This window comes from Natrix helvetica, assembly GCF_964273705.1.
Source record: "Natrix helvetica genome assembly, chromosome: 1".
Classification (NCBI taxonomy): domain Eukaryota; kingdom Metazoa; phylum Chordata; class Lepidosauria; order Squamata; family Natricidae; genus Natrix; species Natrix helvetica.
This window is the reverse complement of record NC_138548.1, coordinates 275,865,831-275,889,345: the sequence shown is the minus strand read 5'-3', so window position 1 is coordinate 275,889,345 and position 23,515 is coordinate 275,865,831. Positions and strand designations below refer to the sequence as shown.

At 37.1% G+C, this 23,515-nt stretch overlaps 1 protein-coding gene across 2 annotated transcripts in view; it reads left to right on the top strand.

Moving 5' to 3' along the window:
• NDFIP1 (Nedd4 family interacting protein 1) overlaps nucleotides 1–20,797 on the top strand; it is a 31,608-nt gene extending 10,811 nt beyond the window's left edge. The window contains exons 2-8 of one of the 2 annotated variants that reach the window (XM_081934459.1): nucleotides 2,806–2,887; nucleotides 6,248–6,378; nucleotides 7,488–7,575; nucleotides 9,470–9,594; nucleotides 12,340–12,406; nucleotides 16,562–16,667; nucleotides 19,874–20,797. In XM_081934459.1, coding sequence (XP_081790585.1) covers nucleotides 2,806–2,887; nucleotides 6,248–6,378; nucleotides 7,488–7,575; nucleotides 9,470–9,594; nucleotides 12,340–12,406; nucleotides 16,562–16,665 — 597 coding nt within the window. In that variant the 3' untranslated portion in view covers nucleotides 16,666–16,667; nucleotides 19,874–20,797. Of the gene's footprint in view, nucleotides 1–2,799; nucleotides 2,888–6,247; nucleotides 6,379–7,487; nucleotides 7,576–9,469; nucleotides 9,595–12,339; nucleotides 12,407–16,561; nucleotides 16,668–19,873 lie in introns of both variants that reach the window. The other variant, XM_081934458.1, reaches the window with a different exon arrangement.
• Nucleotides 20,798–23,515: the final 2,718 nt, after the last annotated feature.

The window sequence follows — 23,515 nt, the reverse complement described above, 5'->3', positions numbered from 1 at the left end:
TGATCATTGCTGGATGATTGGAGGGGTTGAGCACAGAGGAAATAATAAGTGGAGGAGGTTTTATTCTTTCTTCATCACTAATCTTCTCCCTCTTGGGCACCAATTCCAGAGAATCCATGCAAATAGGAGGAATAAAAAAAACCATGTCTGCAACAGACAAGGATTAGAGGAAAGATTTTGGTTGTGTTTCTGCTATGGAGCCCAAACACCTAGTCAAGACTTGTCCCACTGAATCAGTTACTAAAGCTGCGGCTGTGAAACTTCAGGTGGTGCAGCAAGCAAATACTCAAATTACTCCAGAACATCTTTGAGAAATTTCACAGGCTCCTCTCTCAAGATCTTGGCAACTATTAGGAATAGCTCAGACAACTAACAATAGATAAATACATTTTATTATCCATACTATTCTTTTCACACTTTCAGGCTTAGAAATATAACTATCCACTATTTTAGGTTCTGATGAGATCACAGTGCAGGAACTTAAATTGCCTACACAATTATTAGAGAAACCTATACTTGTGGAAAAGATTGACCAGCAAGTACCCCAAGCTGGTCCTGTGTCTGCAATGTGTGACACCTTTGCTACACCCACTTTTGGAACGCCCTCTTGTACCTGCTATACAATTGAATTCATTTGCCATCTAATTATCTGTCATCAAATGGAAATTTTAAAAGGTGAATCAATACCTGAGGTGCTATGTCTGATATCGGCAGGACAACCGAACTGAATTTGCCTGTAACATCTCAGTATATACCTCCAAGTTACATTTCCCTTTTAATTAATGTATTGCTACCAACCCCACATCTTGCCCTCCAGAATTGCGGCATCTACTGTTATTCATGCTTTTGACATTCTACAGGAGAGGCAGACTGCTCAACTCCTCTTAAAGGAACAGATTTGGCCAAGACTGTATACAGATGTATTGCAGATACATACAAGCAAGGGGTGCCAAGCTTCTGGTGGTTGATTTAGTTTGGCTTCCTACGTGGTTTTTACATTCTGCATTACCATCAAAATCTGGATTTTTTTAAGGTTTATTGGTCTCTTCCCAGTTACCCAGAAAATTAAGCCATTGGCCTTTCATTTGCAATTCATCTGCTTCACTGAAGGTTTATCTGGTCTTGTGTTAGTCACTGTTCATTTGTGAGTAGCCTCTGTACCTTGCATTCAAAATCTCTATTTGGGGGCGGGGAGGTAGAGAGTGTGAAATGGAATATATTATAGATTCTAGATATAGCAGAAGACTTTAGGAGGCTTAGTCATTGGGCATCCAGTTCCATCTGAAATTTCCACATAAACCATATTTTTAAAAGTGCTGCCACTACCAATACACAATTATCGCTAGGATGAAGATGATTCCTTACTTTCTGATGCAATTACGATAAACTCTCCAAATCTATCTGTACCAAAAAAAGGAGGGGGGGGATATTTTCCTATTGTCTGATTCTGAGTAACAAGACTTACTTGTTGATCTTGGGGAGCTGCCAAGTAAGGTTGGGAGAATGAGTCTGTAGACATTTCCCTTAGCAACCTACCAGAACCTTCTTTGAACCCAGGAGGGAAGACTGATGGGGGAGTAATTGTACAGGGATATGTAGATAACCTTAAAGATGGAATGCAATAACTTTTAAGCAAACAACTCAGCCTGGGAAAGAAGAAGGGTTAAGAAAGTAACTCAACATAAGCCTGCCTTGCTTATATGTGGTATAAAAAAAGCACAGAGGAAAAAACTCTATTTTTAAAGGTTTTGTTATTATGGCCTATTATCAGTAATGTAGAGTTCCAGTGGTACTTGTGTTGCCTGTTCCCCAAATTGACCTACCTTAAAGGGCTGACGTCAGTGCGTCATAAGGATGGCAGAAGGTGGTATCCATAAATTGGAGAGAATTGCTGTATTCTTTAGCAAATGCTACATAATGTGTTCATATACAACTTTGCCTTAAGCATATCTAAACATAAAGATAAATGTTTATGTAAATTGAGGTGTGTGTGTGTGTGTGTAATGCAATGCTACCATAATCCTCTCTTTCACACTGCTGCTAGAAATCTTGAAGATTTCCCCTGTGTTACCATAGCAACAAGATGAATTTGAGGAGTGGTATCAGCAGTCAGTAAGCTCATATGTATTGCCATCTGGTGACTGAGCAGTTTTTGCTCCACTGAATTAAGCTACATAGTTACAGTTTAATAATAGAAATATATGTTCCATATTCCAGTTTTTCTATGCTGATTGAAAAGCAATGCTTTTGTGTAAATTTAGATCTTGCAGTGTTGTTCCTAATAACAAACAATTGTGGATGATTTATTGATTCGCTGATTGTTTGAAAGGGTATGTGAGACACAGATAGAAATATCTGTTAATTTAGAATACTTGCATTAATAATTTGAAAATAAATGGAAAGAAATATAAATTAGGAGTCCCATATTCACGAATTATTTATGTGTTAGCCCCAGTAAATCCTAATTTTACATATGTTGCCTTATTCATATACTTGTTCAGTATCTTTCTCAAACATCCAACTGTATATAGATTTTAAGAACTTTTCAGCAAAGCAAAAAGCTTACAAGAAAGGCTGATTTACTTTGCTATCGCAATACTATTTAGCTGTGAACTAAAATGTTTAATAAAAATAAAAGTATATTAAGTAAAAAAGTTACTTAGAATTAATAGCTTGATTTTAAAAAGTGATTTATATCTCTCTTAAAGGGATGATTGAAAAATTATATATATTTAAAACATTTATTGATTTTTTAAAAAAATGATGAAACATTTAATTAAAGAAAAAAAATCTTCTCAGTTGCAGAACGAGGAGGAACCTGTTGAAAATCTGCCAGTTGTAAATGATTTTCCACCACCTTACAGCAGCATTTCTGGAGAGAATTCAGGTAAAAACTTGGAAGTCTGGTATTGGAATAACTTTCTTGATGATTGGAGGTACAGCAAAATGTTGTGTGAACAATCTAAATTTACAGGAAAAATAAGTGACTGATAAATCTATCCTTATTAGATAGTCCTTATTTTACATTGCAGAAGAAACAGGAAAATAATGCTAATTATGAAAGTTAGGAAACTTACTTTTCTGTAAGTAATTCTATAGTATGTTGCATTGTTGGCTGTGAAGCCATACCTCACAACTGTAGGTTAAGAAGGAAGAGTATGTGGAAGATAATTCTTTCTCCTTCTAGTGCTGCTTAAATAATAGTTTCACAACATCAAGAGATCACAACTCTATATTTGTAGAAATCAACTGATCTGCCATATGCTATACATTGAATTATTGAATTGCTACTTGCGGCAGGTGAGGGCAGTTGCAAAATTCCTGTGGTTAGTCATAAAGGTGGGTGGATTGCCCAAATTCGAATCATGTGATCACACGGGTACTGCAGTGGCTACAACTTCGGATACAGATCGTAAGTCCCTTCATTCAGTATCGTCGTGGTTGCAAATGGTTGCTGAACAAATGGTTGTAAGTCAAGGGCTCTCTATAAAAAGTTCCAAATCATCTATGTTTATAGTTAGCTAGAAATATACTTGAATGTAGCATTATAGTAATAGGATAAATTAAATACCACAATATGGTTCTAAATAACGTGATTTTTCTTGTATTTGACAACTTTCTATTTTGCAAAGAAATGTTTATGCTGTTACTTGGAAGTAAACTGAAAGGAGCAGCTTATTTCAGAGTGTATCTGTTTGTTTTCCTGTCATATAACATGCTTTATTTTATACAGATTATAAAATAAATGTGCCATTGATTCATATTTTACTGTTACTATAATGTGCCAAAAGAAGATAAAGGAAAGGGCAATTTAAAGACCGAAAAGCTAGATAGTAGAAGACAACATTCATATTTTATCATACAGTTGATAGATTAAAGAAAGACAGTTGGCCTGATTAAAATACTTTTTGTCCTGAGAACAAAGAACATTATAATCAACAGTGAACATGCTTATTTAATTAGTATTTACTTAATAATTTTCCCCATTCTTTCCTATTTCTGAGCAGCTCAGATGGCACAGGTAGTCCCTCCATTTCCTTAATCCTGTGAACTAAAATACTGTAGTCCAAAGATAGGTGACTGGTATCACTCATTTATGTACGTGTTAAACATGCATAAAAGTTAAAGCATTTATGTGCCACCTATCCAGAGGTGGGCTGCACGTTCTTTAATAAAGGGTTTGCTCGTTGTGAGTGCACGTGTGCGCTTCACTCCCATGCACCCCTTTCGGAGAGAAATGGAGCTTCAAACAGGCTCTTAATCAGTTCAGGCAGCTCTGGTGAGAACAGCAGGGGTAGCACAGAACTCAGTGGGCCAGCCAACAAGCCAGAAAGTAAGTTATAAATGAATAGCATAGAACAGCGATGGTGAACCTTTTTTGGCTCACGTGCCACAAGTGGGGGGAGCGCAGGGGCGTTGTGTGCGGGCGTGCTGCACCCATAATGCAACACGTGACTCCCCCCACTGTGCATGCACGCACAATGCGCGACCCCCAGTGCGCATGCGCGCACAATGCGCGACCCCCCCCATTTTTACATGCTTTTTTCGCCCTCCCCAGACTCCAGAGGCTTTATAGGAGCCTGGGGAGGGTTAAAAGAGCCCCCCTGCTCCCCCGGAGGCCCTCCCGAGGCTTCAGGGACTGTCCGGAGGCTTCCCTGAAGCCTTCGGAACGCTTAAAACCACCCTCCGAGCAAACTGGAAGTGACTTCCGGGTTGCTCGGAGGGTCGTTTTAAGTGCTCCGAAGGTATCAGGGAAGTCTCCGGATGATCCCTGAAGCCTTTGGAACGCTTAAAACGACCCTCCGAGCAACCCGGAAGTCACTTCCGGGTTGCTCGGAGGGTGGTTTTAAGTGTTCCGAAGGCTTCAGGGAAGCCTCCGGACAGTCCCTGAAGCCTTTGGAACGCTTAAAACGACCCTCCGAGCAAACTGGAAGTGATTTCTGGGTTGCTCGGAGGGTCGTTTTAAGTGCTCCGAAGGTATCAGGGAAGTCTCCAGATGGTCCCTGAAGCCTTTGGAATGCTTAAAATGACCCTCCGAGCAACCCGGAAGTCACTTCCGGTTTGCTCGGAGGGTCGTTTTGAGTGCTCCGAAGGCGTCAGGGAAGCCTCCGGATGGTCCCTGAAGCCTTCGGAACACTTAAAACAACCCTCTGAGCAACCCGGAAGTCACTTCCTGGTTGCTCGGAGGGTGGTTTTAAGTGTTCCGAAAGCTTCAGGGAAGTCTCCGGACGGTCCCTGAAGCCTCCGGAGGGCCTCCAGGGGGGCGGGGGAGACTCTTTTTGCCCTCCTCAGTCTCCTATAAACTCTCTGGAGCCTGGGTAAGGCGAAAAATAGCATTTAAAAAGGTGAACTCAGCTGGCCAGAACGCGCATGCGCGCTGGCCAGCTGACAGGGCAGCGCCTCGCATGCCCTGACAAATGGCTCCGTGTGCCACTTGTAGGTTCGCCATCACTGGCATAGAACATGGTCGTGTGGGCGGGCCCAGCCAAAGATCAGAACTAAGGGTTCGCCTGAACCCTTGTGACCATGCAGTAGCCCCCCACTGCACCTATCTGCAAGACATCCTTAGGTAGTAGATAAAATTAATGAGCCTTTTGCCTTAGTGACGTCTTGGTTTCCATAATCTTAGTCTGATGTTTTATTTATAAGTATAATCTTTATTGTCTTTGTACTTAAATGCAACGAAATTGGTTTTAACTTCACTGGTGCAAAATTATAACAGAAACAAAGAAAGAAAGAAAAAGAAAAAAACTAGCGTGTACAAACAATGGCTTTTATGACTCATGGTTAATTTGATCTTGGTTTAGAAATGCCCATTATTATGACTGAAAGCCAATGAAGAAGCTTTATTGTATTGTTTGTTTTGTCCCCAATCGCTGTTCTTGTCCTTACTTACAAATTTACCCCTTTCAGCAGTTTGGGTCAATCTGATTTGAGAAGGGATTGTTCTCCACAGTTATTTCATACTGCACTGTTATCCCTGATTCTTTCCCAAAGTGGTGCTTCCAGATTTCTTGACTTAATAACTCTGGGAGTAACTCATTGGGAGGGCATTATATTGGATAAATATATTTATTCAGAAGTACATCCACTCCAAGAATATAATGGATTTTGCCATTCATGAGTTTTGTAATTTGCCACTTTTCTGAAGATAAAAAGTTGGAAGTGTTGACTTTTCCATTCATAACATAGTTCAGTTTACAAATGTTAATAATAAATTAACCATCTTATCTCTCCTGCCTGCCAGCATATTTTGACTACAAAGATGAAGCTGGGTTCCCTAAACCTCCTTCATATAATGTAGCTACAACTCTACCTACTTATGATGAAGCAGAGAGAACTAAGGCAGAAGCTACTATTCCCTTAGTTCCTGGAAGGGTACGTGTGTTTTGATTCTCTGAAAACGTATCAAAACATAATGAAAAAGTAGATTTGTTGATGTCAGTGCTGTCAATACCCTAAGGAGTGACTATAAGCTAAGTTTGCTGATGTAATTAAATAAATAAATAACAGGAATAATTTATCAATTTGTGCAGTTTTAGGAAATATAGGTAACATGTTAAAATGCTTTTAAGTATAAGTATAATCTTTATTGTCATTGTACTTAAATACAATGAAATTGGTTTTAACCTCACTGGTGCAAAATTATAGCAGAAACGAAAAAAAGAAAGAAAAAGAAAAAAAACTAGCGTGTGCATGGAGTGATTGTGGTTGTATTTAAAAGTCTGACAGCCCAAGGATAGAAACTATCTTTAAACCTCTTTGTTTGGCTGGCTATACTTTGATGTCTTCTGCCCGATGGCACTCACTTCAAATCCCAGGGTATAGTTATAAGATTGCTATGTTTATTTTTGTATTGTCCTATTTGTACATTAGATACAGTTCACTTAGGTCTTTCTTTTTAAATTTCTCTTTAATTATGGTATTTCACTCATGTATGTATATGAAATATTTCTCATTCCTTAGTGATTTACACTGAAGTAGAAGAAGATAGGTGTGCTTTGTTAAATACCTATCTGTATACTACTAAAACTCTTGTGTCTGTAACCTTTAACTGGGCAAAATGGTGCATCATAGAGCAACAATTTTTGAACAAAGATACCTCAATGGAATAATTTATAGAGTGCGCCCCAAATCCAGAACCTATGACTACCATGGAAATTTGGCAAATTTTATAAAATATGGCATTAAAAATTCTAATACAATCTGTTTATGATGTAATAAAAATGTCATAAATCCTTCCCTGTCCTGAGGTTTGACTGCTATATGGTTCACCATGGGCTGCTTTCAAGGCAGATACATCTCTGAATATCTCCCTGAATTTTTAAGAACATTAAAAGTTCTGCCATTGTTGAAGACATTGAATAATCTGGTAAGAAAAATCTCTGATTTTCACAAGTTTTCTAGTTTATTCTCTTTAAGGAAAGGTGGCATATTGTTCTTATGAACCAGACTTTTGCTAATCAGTTTGTTCATTTATGCCACAGGAAGAAGAGTTTGTGACACGGGATGACTTTGATGATTCCGACCAACTGAGGATAGGAAATGATGGCATTTTCATGCTGACTTTCTTCAGTGAGTACTTTTAACAAAGTACTTTTAACAATTGCAATTGAAATAACATTTGGTTTTCATATTTTATAAGGCCATCTAGATAATAGAAATATTTTCTTCTGAGCTGTTACAGAGATTGCACATATGGAGCTGATAATTTTTTAAATAGCAATCACTTCCACTTTCATCACGAGTGTAAATAATTTTAGTAACTTCTCTTAAAATGCAACAAATGACTTTCCCCTCCATATTTCACATCTTATTATAAACAAATCCTTGAAGCCTCATTGTTTCAATCCATTGTTTCATCACCAAAAGCCCATTAAGGGTTAATAGAGAGAACAACATATCTATTTTAGCTTTGATCAAATAAACCAACTTCCTTTTACTTTTAACAATCTTGATCTTCAGTCAAGAAATAATGATCTAGAACTTGATTTCTTTTCATCTTTTCTTTGTCCCTTCTCACAAAATTCTTCAGAGCTTTAATAAGCCTCTGTAAATCCAGCAAGGAAAAATAATCCATGTCACTCTCCTGGTTAATTATTTATACATCCTTTTTAATTATTAAGTCATGAGTGGGTTTCTTCCGAATATCCAGTGTGGCATCTTTTTTGTAGACTGTCACTTTCGAAATCACTTTCAGATCAGTCTCAATGTTGTCAAGTAAAACTTGTTCCTTTTTCATAACATCTTTTACAACCCAATTTATTAATAGAAACAGACACTCTTAAAGTTAATGTCTGAGCCCATTGTTCAAAAATATTCTTCTGTAAGTTCAGTGTTAAAATATTTTGCTTCAATCCGTACTGGTAAGTCAAATGTTTTTCTCCTTAAATTATAATCTTTAGTTCTTTCTGGTTCTTGCCAGTGTCCAACCTTAAAGATCTCAACCTTATCATTAAAAAAAAAAAGAATTTAAAAGAAAAGTGTTTTTCTACAGAAAGGATTCTTCTAAAATCCCATTTCAAATCCATCTGGATCCTTAGTCTGTAAATTTTCAAAATTTCTAAAACAATTTCTAAAAATGATTAGAAAAGGAAATAAGTGAACTTAGTTTCCTTAAAGGCGTCAACTGGTTTGAACAAGATGGCTATTCTTTGTCTCCCAGATCTGTACACTTGTTGGAGACTCCTGTCTTACAATCTCCTTGCAAGGAGAAACTATCTGAGCATTTGGCAGCAATCTCAAGTCCTCTCTCTGTGGAGGAATTACGAGCAGCTAGTCTACTCGTCTGCTCTTCTCTCCACCAGTCTCCAGTTCCACTTTTAGCTGAGTTGTCTTCCGTTTGCTGTTTTTTCCCCCTTGAAGTCTCAGAGCTGATCATTTTTGACCCAAGAAAAGCCTTGTGTCCATTAACTTATTTTAATACAAATTTAAAAAAGTAGTATAAGATATAATGATAAGTTATAAGCATAAGGATGCTATAGACAGCAGTGCTAATTTATGAATGTGATAACAGTTTATGCTACCTCTTTATTTTAGGGGCCTTGAAGTGGACATTTTACAAAAATTGAAGAGAAACCTAAATACTTCCACAAATGGTCATAAGTACAACTCCACTGAGTTATTACACACAAGTTCCTCCTACTTTAGCACCTTGCTTCCACGGTGGTTGATCAGATTTCTTTGGGAAGCTCAAAATCGGGCATGAAGGCAGTTTCCTTTTCTCTTCCTACCTCTTCAGATGCTGAGAGGCATTCTGACTACTAGCCATCTATAGATTGCCTTTGTCAGGAGAGTTTTCTTTCTATAACTTTTCATATTAGTCTTTTTTAATTACCCTCCCAAATTCTTCAGGGTGTCCTGGTAGTAGCGATCTTTTTTTAATTACAGTATGACCATCATCAATAATTAGAACAAAATTAAATCCATTATTTGGCATTAAGGCATTTTCTTTGTTTTGCTTTTTTAGTGGCATTCCTTTTCAACTGGATTGGATTCTTCCTCTCTTTCTGCTTGACTACCTCAGCAGCAGGAAGATATGGGGCTATTTCTGGATTTGGTCTCTCTCTCATTAAGTGGATTCTGATTGTCAGGGTAAGTTACAGCGTGGAAAAAGAAGTTATCACAAGTCTATGTGTTCGATACAGAGTTTAGTATTCCATTATTTTCTCCTTGTGAAAGTTTAGAAAATTAATTTAGACAAACTATTCATTGTATTTAGGAAATACAATGTAATAGGTTCTGTTTGAGTCCTGTGATCAATTATGTGGGGTCCTTAATATACATTTTGCATGCTAATTTGTTTAGTCTTCTTTCAAACTATTTACTGTTTTAGCTGAATGATTTTTTTATATTTTTCATATTTTATGTGCAGTATTTGGATGCATGTTAGAAAACCTGTGTCTATAAAACCCATTTGCTCTTAGATAGGCACTCTGCAATTAACGGAAGGCAACATGAGTTTGTTAAAAGCAAATCATGCAGTATTAATCTTTTTTTCTTTTTTGATAAAGTTACTACCTTAGTACATCAGGGAAATGCCGCAGACATAATTATCTGGACCTCAAACATTCATTCTTTCCCTCTTTCTTTCAAATGCTAGGAATTGAATCTAAAATAACCTGCGTAGAAGACATAGGATTTGCCATTAATTTATATATATATATCTATATATGTGGATTTCCCATATGTACTTACATGGTTCTCTTCTACTGATAGGCTTCCTAAAGGAGCACATAAAAATAATGAAATAAGTTTGAAAAACTAAATTGGATAATATAAAATACAAGTTATATATAGAAATTTTCCTTAAAAACAACTGAAGGCAAAGTAGTTCTTAACCTTGATACCATCTCTCTATTAAACAGTATTTTACAAAATTGTCTTTAAACATAATTCAGTTTTCCATTTTTGGGAAGAGACAAAGATAATTAAAAATCTAAGCTTAATTTCAGAGAACATAACTAAGAACTACGAAATAGATACTTTTTTAAAGAATAGACTAGAATAACAGAGTTGGAAGGGATCTTGGTGATCTTCTAGTCCAACCCCCTGCTTAGGCAGGAAACCCTATACCAATTTAGATAAAAGGTTTTCCAGTCTCCATGCAAAACTGGAAAATAATGCAATTGCTACAAGAGTTTCATTAACTTCTATGAGTCAGCTTCTTAGAATAGGGACCATGTGATTGAATGTTTTCAATTCAATCCAACAGATTGGGCATGCTGTAGATCCCTTCCACCAAAAAGTGTTAACAGGCAGGAACTAGAGCAGCGATGGCGAACCTTTTTTGGCTCACGTGCCATAAATGGGGGGAGCGCAGGGGGGTCATGTGCAGGCGTGCCGCGCCCATAATGCAATGCGTGACCCCCAGTGCGCATGCGCACACTACAGGTGCTCCTCCCCCCCCCATTTTTACATTCTTTTTTCGCCCTCCCGAGGCTCCAGAGGCTTTGTAGGAGCCTGGGGAGGGTGAAAACAGCCACCCCTGTCCCCCCCGGATGCCCTCCAGAGGCGTCAGGGAAGCCTCTGGACGGTCCCTGAAGCCTTCGGAGCGCTCAAAACGATCCTCCGAGCAAACCAGAAGTGACTTCCGGTTTGCTTGGAGGGTCGTTGTGAGCGCTCCGAAGGCTTCAGGGACTGTCCGGAGGCTTCCCTGACGCCTTTGGAGGGCTCAAAACGACCCTCCGAGCAAACCGGACATCACTTCCGGTTTGCTCGGAGGGTTGTTTTAAGTGCTCCGAAGGCTTCAGGGACTGTCCGGAGGCTTCCCTGACGCCTCCGGGGGGGGGGTGGGGGAGGCTCTTTTTGCCCTCCTAAAAAGCCTCTGGAGCCTGGGGAGGGCGAAAAATGGCTTTAAAAAAGGGTGAACACAGCTGCCAGCGCGCACATGCGCGCTGGCCAGCTGACGACAGCGCCTCGCGTGCCCTGACAAATGGCTCCGCGTGCCACCTGTGGCACGCATGCCATAGGTTCACCATCACTGAATTAGAGGATAGGCTTTTTCTGCTGTAGTCCCTGCCTTACGGAATATTCTCCTCTTGGAGATTAGAATGGCCCCTATTGGCTTTTCACAAAGCTTTAAAAACCTGGCTGTGTACCGAGGCCTGCGGCTCAGGTGTTAAGGGCCCTGTTCCTTGGCTTTACTGTTAGTTGGTTCACTATCTCGGTTGCAGTGTATATTTATTTTTTGGCTGTTTTTTTTTTTTTTAATTTTTCTTAACATTAATTTTAGAATTATAAGCCACTCAGAATCACTTGGTTGAGTTGGGTGGCTATAGAAATTGAATGAATGCATAAACAAATCAATATCCAAAGTGCTTCTGAATCATTTCAAAGTGTACAGATCCCAAGAACTATACATGGCACGGATCGGTGCAAGAGGCAAAGTGTAACAAAACTTTGATAACAAAAGGAATCATTTGTATTTGAGGAAAAATATGCAGAATGCCTAATGTTTTCCAAGAGCAGATTTTCCTCATCGTTCACTTCAGCAGTAAAGTACGTCGTGTTTGCTCTGTTTTTTCAAGAAAGAGTAAATTATTGAGGTGTTCTTATAGAATCAAGCATGGCTGTCTTATATTCACTTCTACTAAGAAAGTATCAGTGAAAGTACTTTACAACTGCTGAGTCCTAAAGGACTTCTTCCCAGAACTATTAATGCTAGCTCAATAAATAATTGTAAATGAGCAGCAGTTATTTTAATGCTAAACCATTCCTGCTTTGAAGGATTTAGCAATTGTTCTACTTAATTAGCAACTACGGTAATCAGCAGTGTGAAAAATCCCACAAATGCTTAACATCTTAATACATTCCTCATTTTTTGTTTTTAATTTTTAGTTCTCTACCTATTTCCCTGGCTATTTTGATGGGCAATACTGGCTGTGGTGGGTGTTCCTTGTATTAGGTAAGTGGGTTTCAGTAAATTTATTTTAATGTTAGTTGTTGATTTTAATTATTTTACCTGGAGCTGTAAATCAAAATTTAATTGTAAGCTAAAAAACTTTTCATAAAATAACTTTTCTGATAGCTTTTTGACTTAACCTAATTTCTAACTTTAATTCATTACTTGAGAAAGGTCTAAGTAGGGCTCTTTATAGGGATTTAATATAAAGGAATCCTACCACCTAGTGGAGATGTCATTAGTTGCATATTAAAAAAATCTTGTCTGACTCTTGCATTGGCCAAATGCTAATCCTGTAGCTTAACCAGATAGAACACGTGTCAAAGATAACATGTAAAGGGAAGACTCAGATTGGTCAAATTTCTTCAGAATGTTTCAATATTATTCGGAATCACTAAAACACAGGTTTAGGTAAATACATACTACAAATTAGGTGAGACATTAACAATTTCCAAAGGATAATGGTGTAGTTAAATAGTACCAAGAAAACGATAAATAATGCTTTCTTTAACATCGTAACAGAAAAGAAAAAAAACTATTCAGATTGTGGTAAAATAAAAGTTAAAATATTTGAATAATGGAAGCCACTATCAATCAAACCCATATTTAAAAGTATCTCTGCTTTATTGCAGCTGTTACATAAGTTGAAATTTTTCCCAGAGAAGGCAGTTTTGATTATATTAATCTATGTTTTAATTAGTTTCATTAAATGATTGTTGCTGTTGATTGATGTGTTTTTATGTTTGTGAAAAAATGTAACAGTTTTATGACCATTACATTGTACTAATGTTACATTTTTTACATTTTTTATGGTGGTTAAGTGAACGTTGTGGGCATGAAGCGAACACATTGGTTGTTATGCTGTGTTTTTGCTGAAAACCAAAAGTGCCAGTTTTCAGCAAAACGGTCATAAAACACAGTAAGGGGCACTAACTATCAGAACTTCAGGTCCAGGTCATAAATTCCTTTTCAGATTGGTTGTAATTTCAAACAGTTGAGAACCCTTAATTTGAATTTACTGGTACTTTAAAATAGTTTTTAAAGGCCAAGGGGGCTAAATATGGAACATTCTCTCATGGCTCCATTTCAGCCTTTGAACATGAATGATTTATGTATACAGGTAGACCTCGACTTACAACAGTTCATTTAGTGACCGTTCAAAGTTACACTGACACTGGAAAAAGTGACACATGACCGTTTTTCACAGTTATGACCTTTGCAGCATCCCCATAGTCATGTGATCAAAATTCAGATGATTGACAACTGACTCATATTTATGACCGTTGCTGTGTCCCAAGGTCACGTAAACACCTTTTGTGACCTTCTGTTAAGTAAAGTCAAGGGGGGAACCAGATTCACTTAACAACCAGGTTACTAACTAATCAACTGCAGTGATTCACTTAACAGCTGTGGCAAGAAAGGTCGTAAAATGGGGCAAAACTCACTTAACAAATGTCTCACTTAACAATATAAATTTTGGGCTCAAATATGGTTGTAAGCCGAGGACTACCTGTAGTTACATTATTATTTTTAACATTAATCTTAATTTTATAGTATTATTTGTAATACTATTTGTAATTGTAGACACTATTGGGAAACCAATTCTTTAGTGTTGGAGTTCTTGCCAAACATATGCATTAATAATAAAATGCCAAACGAATATGTAGACCCAATATTGCATGCTGGGATAAACAAAACTGTAAATAATTGATTTCACAGTGCATTGAAACCTTCCCAATATTGTTGTTTGTTTTTGCTATAACAACTAGCCTGGCTGCCTTTGTAAAAAATAAATGTGTTGATTAAATGTTCAGCTAATTGGAAGTTTGTTTCATGTTGGTTTAAGTAAAGAAATGACATGTCTTTAAAGGTTAGGAATCACAAATATAATCAAGACAATAAGGAATATGATAATTATTAGAGGAATGTATTTGTCAATGAATGCATAGATTTTAGATCTACACCAGGGGTAGTCAACCTTTTTATACCTACCACCTTCTTTTCTATCTCTGTTAATAGTAAAATTTTCTAACCGCCCATCGGTTCCACAGTAATGGTGATTTTATGAAAACCTAATGAAAATGTTTTTAAATAATGCTATGAAAATGTTTTTAAAAGTCAATTAAATTAAAAAAAAAAGGAAAGTGCTTCAGTATCGGACAAAACCCCTACCACCCACCATGAAAGCTGGAACGCCCACTAGTGGGCGGTAGGGACCAGGATAACTATCACTGATCTACACGATCCTTAAGAATTATGGATAAAGTCTCACCCTTAGACAGAGCTTCCCCATCTTGTTGCTCTTTCTCTGACTGTGCATTTCAACACTTTTAAGCTGTAGCTCTTAAACTGGTCGACTGTGCTGCCTAAGACAAGAGAATGAATAAACCTGTGGTTTAGTACCCTAAGCACAGTCTGTAACTGTAAGGAAATATAGATTGTTTGGATATTAAATGGTTTTTTCCTGATTTGGAACTCTTCTATATATTTTAGTAATGTGGCTTTAAACCTGGGGTGAATATTAACTGGTTCGGTATAATGTTTAGAAGCAAAAATTAAAACCAATGTTTACTGTTCAACTTCTTTGCTTTTCTCTTTTTTGAATAAAATAACAATCTCATGGTTAATAAATCAAAGTTTCCTCTTGTATACATATCTTTTATTCTTTAGAAATAACTGTAGCCTTTTTGAACTTAAGTTACTGTTTCTTAAACAGCTCACGCTTAAGTGCTGGAAGTTTTATAAATTTCCACGCAAACCACCCAATAATTCCTTCTGGTCCAGTTGACAGTTTTCCACTTCAGCCTTCTCCAATCTCTCGCCCCTCTTGTAGGAATCTCACTAAGAGGGCTCCAGTTTTATATTCTTTGAGTGACAAGTCATTCAATTATATATAGTATTTCTAATGTATGTAGTAGCCTTAGCGTAACAAACTATATACATCATTTTTAGACAGAGTTTTTACAGTTTAACTGTCTCACTTCTTATTTTCCTGTTCCCACTTTCACTTGCTCATGCTTTATAAAGCTCCAGTACTTTCACTTATTAGGCTTCATTTTAGTTTAGGGACCCAACTTACTTGTTCCTGAGCTTCTTGAAATTCTAACACCTTTTCAAGCTCTCCTTGCTAACATTTTATTGGTCATTTCCAAACAGCAATCTTCCACCAACTAGTTTCCTCAGGAGATCTCTCTTTATGATTGTGTTTGTTCCTACGAGGTTCTCAACTATAGATTTTTCCCATAACTATTCTTTGATACACGCATTATCCTCATCCGCACAGCACAAAATACAGGAAGTCCATGACTTACAACAGTTCATTTAGTGACTGTTCAAAGTTATAGCGGCACTGAAAAAAATAACTTGACGGTTTTTCACACTTACAACTTCTGCAGCGTCCCCATGGCTGCATGACCAAAATTCACCTACTTGGCAACTGACTCATAGTTACGATTGTTGCAGTGTCCCAGGGTCATGTGATCACTTCTGACCAGCAAAGTCAATAGGGAAGCCAGATTCACTTAATTACTAACTAACTAACTTAGTCTTACTAACTTCAGTGATTTACCTAACAACTATGGCAAGAAAGGTCATGAAATCGAGCAAAACTCATTTAACAAATGTCTCGCTTAGCAACAGAAATTGTGGACTCAACTGTGATCGTCAGTTGAGGACCATCTATACAATTCCAAAAATGTCTCAAGAGTCTCCGTTGCCTAAGGGAATTATCCGTTGCCTAAGGGAATTTCGGTTTGTTTAGTTTCATCAAAAGCTTGACTAACTATGTTCATTAGGATGAAAGCTTCTTCATATCTTTGTGACAGTTGGGATTATTTTGGCAGGGTGGGTGGAATCTTGGGATTACTTTGCAACTCTGTCCAAATCAGGGATTTTATCCTGCCAACCTCTTTTCCTTTTCATCTCTTTCCTTTCATTGAGAATTGCTTACCTGACAACAATCCTGGTTTGAAGATTGAATTACCAGAAAATCGCCTGATTTACTCAATATTTGACCTCGTACCACAATAAGGAATGTAACTAATTAAGGAAAACCATAACAAATTAGAAACTGATTGTTAGGCCCTTGAACAAACAGTGCTTTTGGGATCAAAGAGAAATAATGTGTTTACATAAAAATATTCTGTACTTTTTCTATAGGATTTCTTCTGTTTCTCAGAGGATTTATTAATTATGCAAAGGTTCGAAAGATGCCAGAAACATTTTCTACACTCCCTAGGACAAGAGTTCTCTTTATTTACTAAAGGTAATATACTTCAATAAAGTTTGCTAATTTCTGGTGTGTTTGTGTTTGTGTATATAGACACATGTTAAAAAAAATACTAGAAAGTTTCACATTTCCCTATTATTTATAAAATCAATTTATATTATTTGTTGCATTTGTATTTCTTTTTGTATTTTCACAAAATACATTTTTGTAATTCAGTCATATTGAGTGCTAAAAGAAAATTTCAAATTGCTTTAGGAAGATGTGTATCCTGATGTATACACACAACTTTTTTTGCCAAATAGATGTTCACTATTGAATTAGAAGGCAATATACAAAACTCAGGGAAGAAAAACACCATCATGAGACAGACTGCATAAACAAATGCAATTGGCATTAGCCACCTAAAGACACTGGAACTAGAGAAGTTTTTTTTTAAAAAAAATAAACTGTGGTTAGGATATCTTTAATTCTGTATTAGTGATTTGGCATCCCCTATAGCCCTCCTGACTAGGAGGAATTCCCACTGAATTACAATTTTCCTCACAGTTTTATTGAAAGTTTCTTTCAATAAAAAATGGGTTTGGCTAGCAGGCCATTGCTGTTTATTTTGTTTCTACTGACATCAGAAACGATTTCTCTGAATGTAGATTTAGAGTATTTTTAGCCCATCTTCTTTATTTTTAAAAATAACTCAAGGCACTGATTGTACCTAATACTCCTTCTGCCTCCTATTTTCCCCACTACAATCTTGTGAGTAGGTTGGGTTGAAAAAGAATGACTGACCGAAAGCCACCCAGCTCGATTTCATGCCCAAAGTGGGCTTCAATCTCAATCTCATGGTTTCTAGGCCAATACTTTAATAACTACATCAGACTCTTTCTGATGTACTGTATTTTTCAGAGTATAAGACGCACTAGAATATAAGATGCACCAAGGTTTTGAAGAGGCAATTTTTTTAAGTAGGTAGGTAGACAGAGGGATAGACAGGGAGAGAAAGAGAAAGAAATACCGTAGGTAGGTAGGGAGAGAGAGAGAGTAGGTAGGTAGGTAGGTAGGTAGGTAGGTAGGGGGATAGAGAGAGAGAAATAGAAAGAGAGAGAGAGAAATACAGTATATAGGGAGGGAGAGAGAAAGAGTAGGTAGGTTGGCAGGTAGAGGGTTAGAGAGAGAGAGAAATGGAGAGAGAGAGAGAAATACAGTAGGTAGGTAGGGAGAGAGAGAGTGTATGTGTAGGTAGGTAGGTAGAGGGATAGATAGAGAGAAATATAGAAAGAAATACAGTAGATAGGTAGGTGTTTCTCCTGGCACAGCACTTGATCAATGTAATTCTCATCAATTAGTTAAAGAGCTTTCTACAAGGGAAAAAAAGTTTTTGCACTCTGCAAACCTCCCCAAAATGGCCCGTTTTCGTGAAAACGGGCCCGTTTTTTCCCTAAAAGCACGAATAGCCTTGGGGGGGGGGGACTTGCAGAGTGCTCCTGGGAGGGGGGGCAAAAACAAGGAAAAAATGGCCCATTTTTCATGAAAACGGGCCCGGTTTTTGTCCAAAAAATTACATGCATAGCCTTATTGAGGCTTATAGAGTACTGCTGTGGACTGGGGGGGGGGGGGGCAAAATGGGTCATTTTTTGCTCATTTCTGCCCTTCCCAGCCCCCAGGAGCTCTCTGAAAGCTTCCATAAGGGTATGCACAGCCGTTTTGGTAAAGGGGCGGGTGTTCGGGAGGCAAAAAATGCTGTATTCGGTGTATAAGACGCACCCAGATTTTCAGCCTCTTTTTTGAGGAAAAGGGGTGCATCTTATACTCTGAAAAATACGGTAGTTCATGTAGGGTGCAAAAATGGCAGCCACATAATTTTGCATCTACTCAGTTTTTAATTTGATATTTACAAAAAGTGAAGAGTTTGTGGATTTAGAGAGTGCCTGAAATTTTCTAGCCTACCAAATTAAAATTTAATAGGCAACAAAATATATTTATTAATTTATTAAAGGTGCTTGATGCTGATTCAGTTGGGCAAATTTATGCAACTTACAAAGAATAGCTGTATTGTCCAACAAGTGGAAGTATTCATAATCAAATTTGAAGCAACTTGTAGATGTGCAGAAAAAGCAGTCCAAAAAGGATGCTTACAAACAATGTGCTATTTGTTTGAAGCTCCTAACACAATTATTATCCCAAGCCAGTGTTTTGCAGTCAGTGTGCATGGAACTAATGCAATTTTTATTATAGTTAGTTAAATGTAATTAACTAAATTGTAGCTATTAATTATGTTTACTATACAGTAATCTTATTCCTTGAGATTAAAGTAAATAAATTTAGCAATCTTTAATTTGTTCAGATTTGAACATGAGTACAGGAGTTATAATGGTGAACAAGATTGTAAATTGCCTCTTCTCATCACTTGCATTTTATTGTGCTTTTTATTTTCAGTATTCTTTATAAATTGATATGTGGAAATAAAAATCAAGTTTTCATACAGAGTTGCAGGCTGTACTCAAGATATCAAAGTTATTTATTCTATCGATCTAATTATGCTAAGCCGGAAGAGGTAGCCCATAGCCTCCCCCCACCCCATTTGTGAACCTCCACTGTCTATTTTAATATGATCCAATAATATGCACTAGCTTTCTTACATACAATTTGTCTAAACTTTTGAAGAAGATAGCATGACTATCTATAGAATATAGAGCTGCACTGAGCAATTATAGAGTAACCACTCAGTGCTGTGGCCAACGCTGGTCTTGTCAACCAGAAAGTTAGCAGTCAAGACCCAAGCACCGTGTGGGCCAACTTCCTGCCCCAACTTCTGCTAACTTACCAGTTTGAAAGTATGCAAATGTGAGTAGACAAATAGGTATCACTTTGATGGGAAGGTAACAGTGTTCCATGTACCTTAGTATATAAGTCATGCCTGCCAAATGAGGATGGAAGCATCTTTCAACAATGCTGGCTCTTCAGCTGTGAATCAATGAGTTGGACACAACTGGACAGGGAAACTCTGGACAGAGTTTGGCAAGTGTTTTCTAAAAGCTTGACATCAAACACAGATTGTGTCAAACCACACATATATTCAGCTATTAAAATTAAACAACAGAATGAAAAATGTAAAAACAGTCAAGAAGACAAACACTTATGAATTATTATGCTATCTCCAATAATTTGTGTATGTAAAATGTTTCCTCGGTTATACTTAATTTGTTTTATGACCATTCTTCTCTGTGCTATCATTTTGCTTTTTTCAGACTGAAGTCTTTTGGCAACATTTTCCTGCTTTAAATGAATCCTCCCTCAATTAATATATGGACATCTGCAGGAAATGAATCAAGACTCTGAACACCCACAAAAGAACAAAAGTAATTAATCACCTGCTTAAAATAAATAAAGTTTTATTGGAAAAAAGAAGCATTTCTTTCTATTTGTTTTTAGATGTAAAATTTTAATAGTACAATGCAAACTCCTGTAATCATTAAATTAGTGGCTAATGTTTGAAACAGCTCTTGCAATCAAGTCTGTGATGTTACTAATAATGCCTTATTTAGTATTTGTAGTCTTTTAAATAGCATGAGCTATTGCCCTGTAGCCAGAAGGGGTCAGTCTTGCTTTTCCCCCTCCCCTTAAAATGAGCTTGGAGTATACTCTCTTAGTGTAAGATACTGTAATAATGCTGGCCATTGTGAAGGGATGTTCTTGGGTCTAGAAACTTGTTTTAATTGTATTTCTGCACATAATATGTATCTGTTATTAAATAAAATGATAACAACTTGGAATAAAGCGTACATGCACAATCTGAATGTTTTAAAGAATAACTGTGAGAGTATGGCTAAGAAGATGGTAGAGATATGTATTAATTTTTGGTAATATATGATAAGTCCTTTATACAATTGTACTATATCTATTTTGGCTTGGGATCCTTGCAGTATATGTTGGTAACATAAAATTCAAATAATTTGATACTGCCATGTGTAAAATCAGACAGTTATGTTTGATGATTTTAGGGGTCTTAAAGTAGTCTCTTTACTAATTAACATTTCTTGTTTTTCTATTTTATGTTACAGTTAAATATAGTTTATTGTACGTTTCTGTGATTTCTGCAAAACAGTAATTCAGAATTCTATTGTGTTAAAACTGTAAATATAGCAGAATGTTAATAAATGTCACTTACATTAGTAGGATTTTCATTTTGCTATGCACCAGTGTTCACATGGAGACTTTAAGGGGGAAATCCTAAAAGAGCCCAGTTAGACCAGGCACACACTCATTTGGGCCATTGGATGGCAAATGGCAAGGATGGAAGAAGATATGGCACTATTTAATTACAAGTCTCAGTTTATTCAATCACTCAAATGTCTGCTGTCTTAATCAATTCTCACATCTAAGGCAGTTGACAGACCAAGTAACTGTTTATCTCAAAATTTGTTCTATAGCATTGCTTGCATGATGTGGCCTAAAAATATAGTCTTCCTTATTTCTGTAAAAGCTTAAAAAATGTGACTCAGCCAAGCACTGTCTAGACCTAATGTTTATGCCGGGAGGATACCACAGGCAGGTTGTAACTATTTTTCATGCTTGAACTGTACTTGTGCACATATGTGATTCACGTATGTATTACATTGGTAACGTTTGATGAATGTGACTTGTATGTAGTTTCAAACAGTTAAAGATTCCAGTTGTAGGATGAAGATGTACAGGTGAAACTCAAAAAATTAGAATATTGTGCAAAAGTTCATTTATTTCAGTAATGCAACTTAAAAGGTGAAACTAATAAGATAAGACTCATTACATGCAAAGCAAGATAGTTCAAGCCGTGATTTGTCATAATTGTGATGATTATGGCGTACAGCTCATGAAAACCCCAAATCCACCATCTCAGAAAATTAGAATATTACATGCAACCAATAAAACAAGGATTGTACATAGTACAATATCGGAGAGCAACTTTTGCCAAAAGCACCAAAACCTGGTTCAATGACTGTGGGATTACTGTGCTTGATTGGCCTCTTCATTCTTCCTCCATACTCTGGATCCTTGGTTTCCAAATGAGATGCAAAAGTTGCTCTCATCAGAAAAGAGGACTTTGGACCACTGTGCTTCATTAAGACCAGGGTCAACGCAGCCGTCTACCAGGAGATTTTGGAGCACTTCATGCTTCCTTCCGCAGACGAGCTTTATGGGGATGCTGACTTCATTTTCCAGCTGCCCACACTGCCAAAAGCACCAAAACCTGGTTCAATGACCGTGGGATTACTCTGCTTGATTGGCCAGCAAACTCGCCTGACCTGAACTCCATAGAGAATCTATGGGGCATTGCCAAGAGAAAGATGAGAGACATGAGACCGAACAATGCAGAAGAACTGAAGGCTGCTATTGAAGCATCCTGGTCTTCCATAACACTTCAGCAGTGCCACAGGCTGATAGCTTCCATGCCACGCAGCATTGAGGCAGTAATTGCTGCAAAAGGGGCTCAAACCAAGTACTGAGTACATATGCATGCTTATACTTTACAGAGGTCCGATATTCTATGTACAATCCTTGCTTTATTGGTTGCATGTAATATTCTAATTTTCTGAGATGGTGGATTTGGGGTTTTCATGAGCTGTACGCCATAATCATCACAAGTATGACAAATTTATTCTAATTTTTTGAGTTTCACCTGTATAGTGGGTATGACCAGTATTTTCGGTGGATTTTTTTAGGGTAGTTGTGTTCTTTAAATTAAACTCTTTTAGGGCTCTCTCTGGAGCTTCAGTTTCCTATCTCAGAATTACAAAAATCTTTGATACCAGGCTTAAACAATTTTGGTCAGAGATAATTTGTAGAGGAGGAGTAAAGGGGGGGGGCAGCGGCATTTGAGGCCTTATGCAATTCCCAAGGTCTTAGGTTCACCTCTTTTGTATGGAAGGCACCGACATAATGAATTTCACTGAATTCTTGTAACATAGCAAGCATGTTTAGTATTTCCTTTTGGAGTACACGAAACTCACAGGAGACATGGTGAACAAAGTTAATTGTATCTGGTTTAGCACAGCCCACTTGCTAAATATGCTATCCCATCTTACTGCACCACTTTAAAACTTGTTTTGATAAATATTATAATACATTTTATTATATCTGATGCTTTACAATAAACTACATAGGTTTGAAGAACTTCCCTCTCACACTAGAGAAAAATGCTGATCATAAAAAATACTAGGTCTATTATGAGATTTTTAAAATTATATGTGTGTTTTTAACTTGCTCCTAGAACCATGTACAATAATTTACAGAAACAACTCCCCAAATGCCTTCTTTCCCTTGAATAGGTATCACCAAGGATTAATAGCATTACCTTCTGTAGAGATGCATTTGTTTTCAAAGTGGCGTCAAATCCTCTCTTCATTTCCTGGGTTGTTTAAGACAACAAGCTTTGTAACAGTGATATTTGAGTCTTTGTTAAGGTATTTTGGGACAGCAGTGTTTGTATTTGCAGAGAGATGCAAATCACATCCCTTCAATTTTTTGGGGAAAATGCATGCCTTCTGAGAGATGTAGAAATTTTTTGAGTAATATTTCTGTAGCCTAATCATTTTTAATATCGGCTATCTCCCCTGAATTATCGTTCAATTTTTAAAACCTTATTCAGTGGTTAAAAATATATATGTAATACTTTCAGTCCTATAGCCAGTTTCTTGATGAGAAGTGATTTCAGCATACCTTAATTTTAGATAGATACGTAGTATTTTGCTGTAAAATTATATGTCATTACTGAAAAATATGTAAGTAAAATGTTGTTTTTATAACATATCTTGTAATAAACAATGAAATCACATTTTTAAAAGATGCCAACTGGCTTTCTAAGTGCAATTGTAAGCATCACTGAAAGCAAAGCAACTTCTAAATGGATAGGG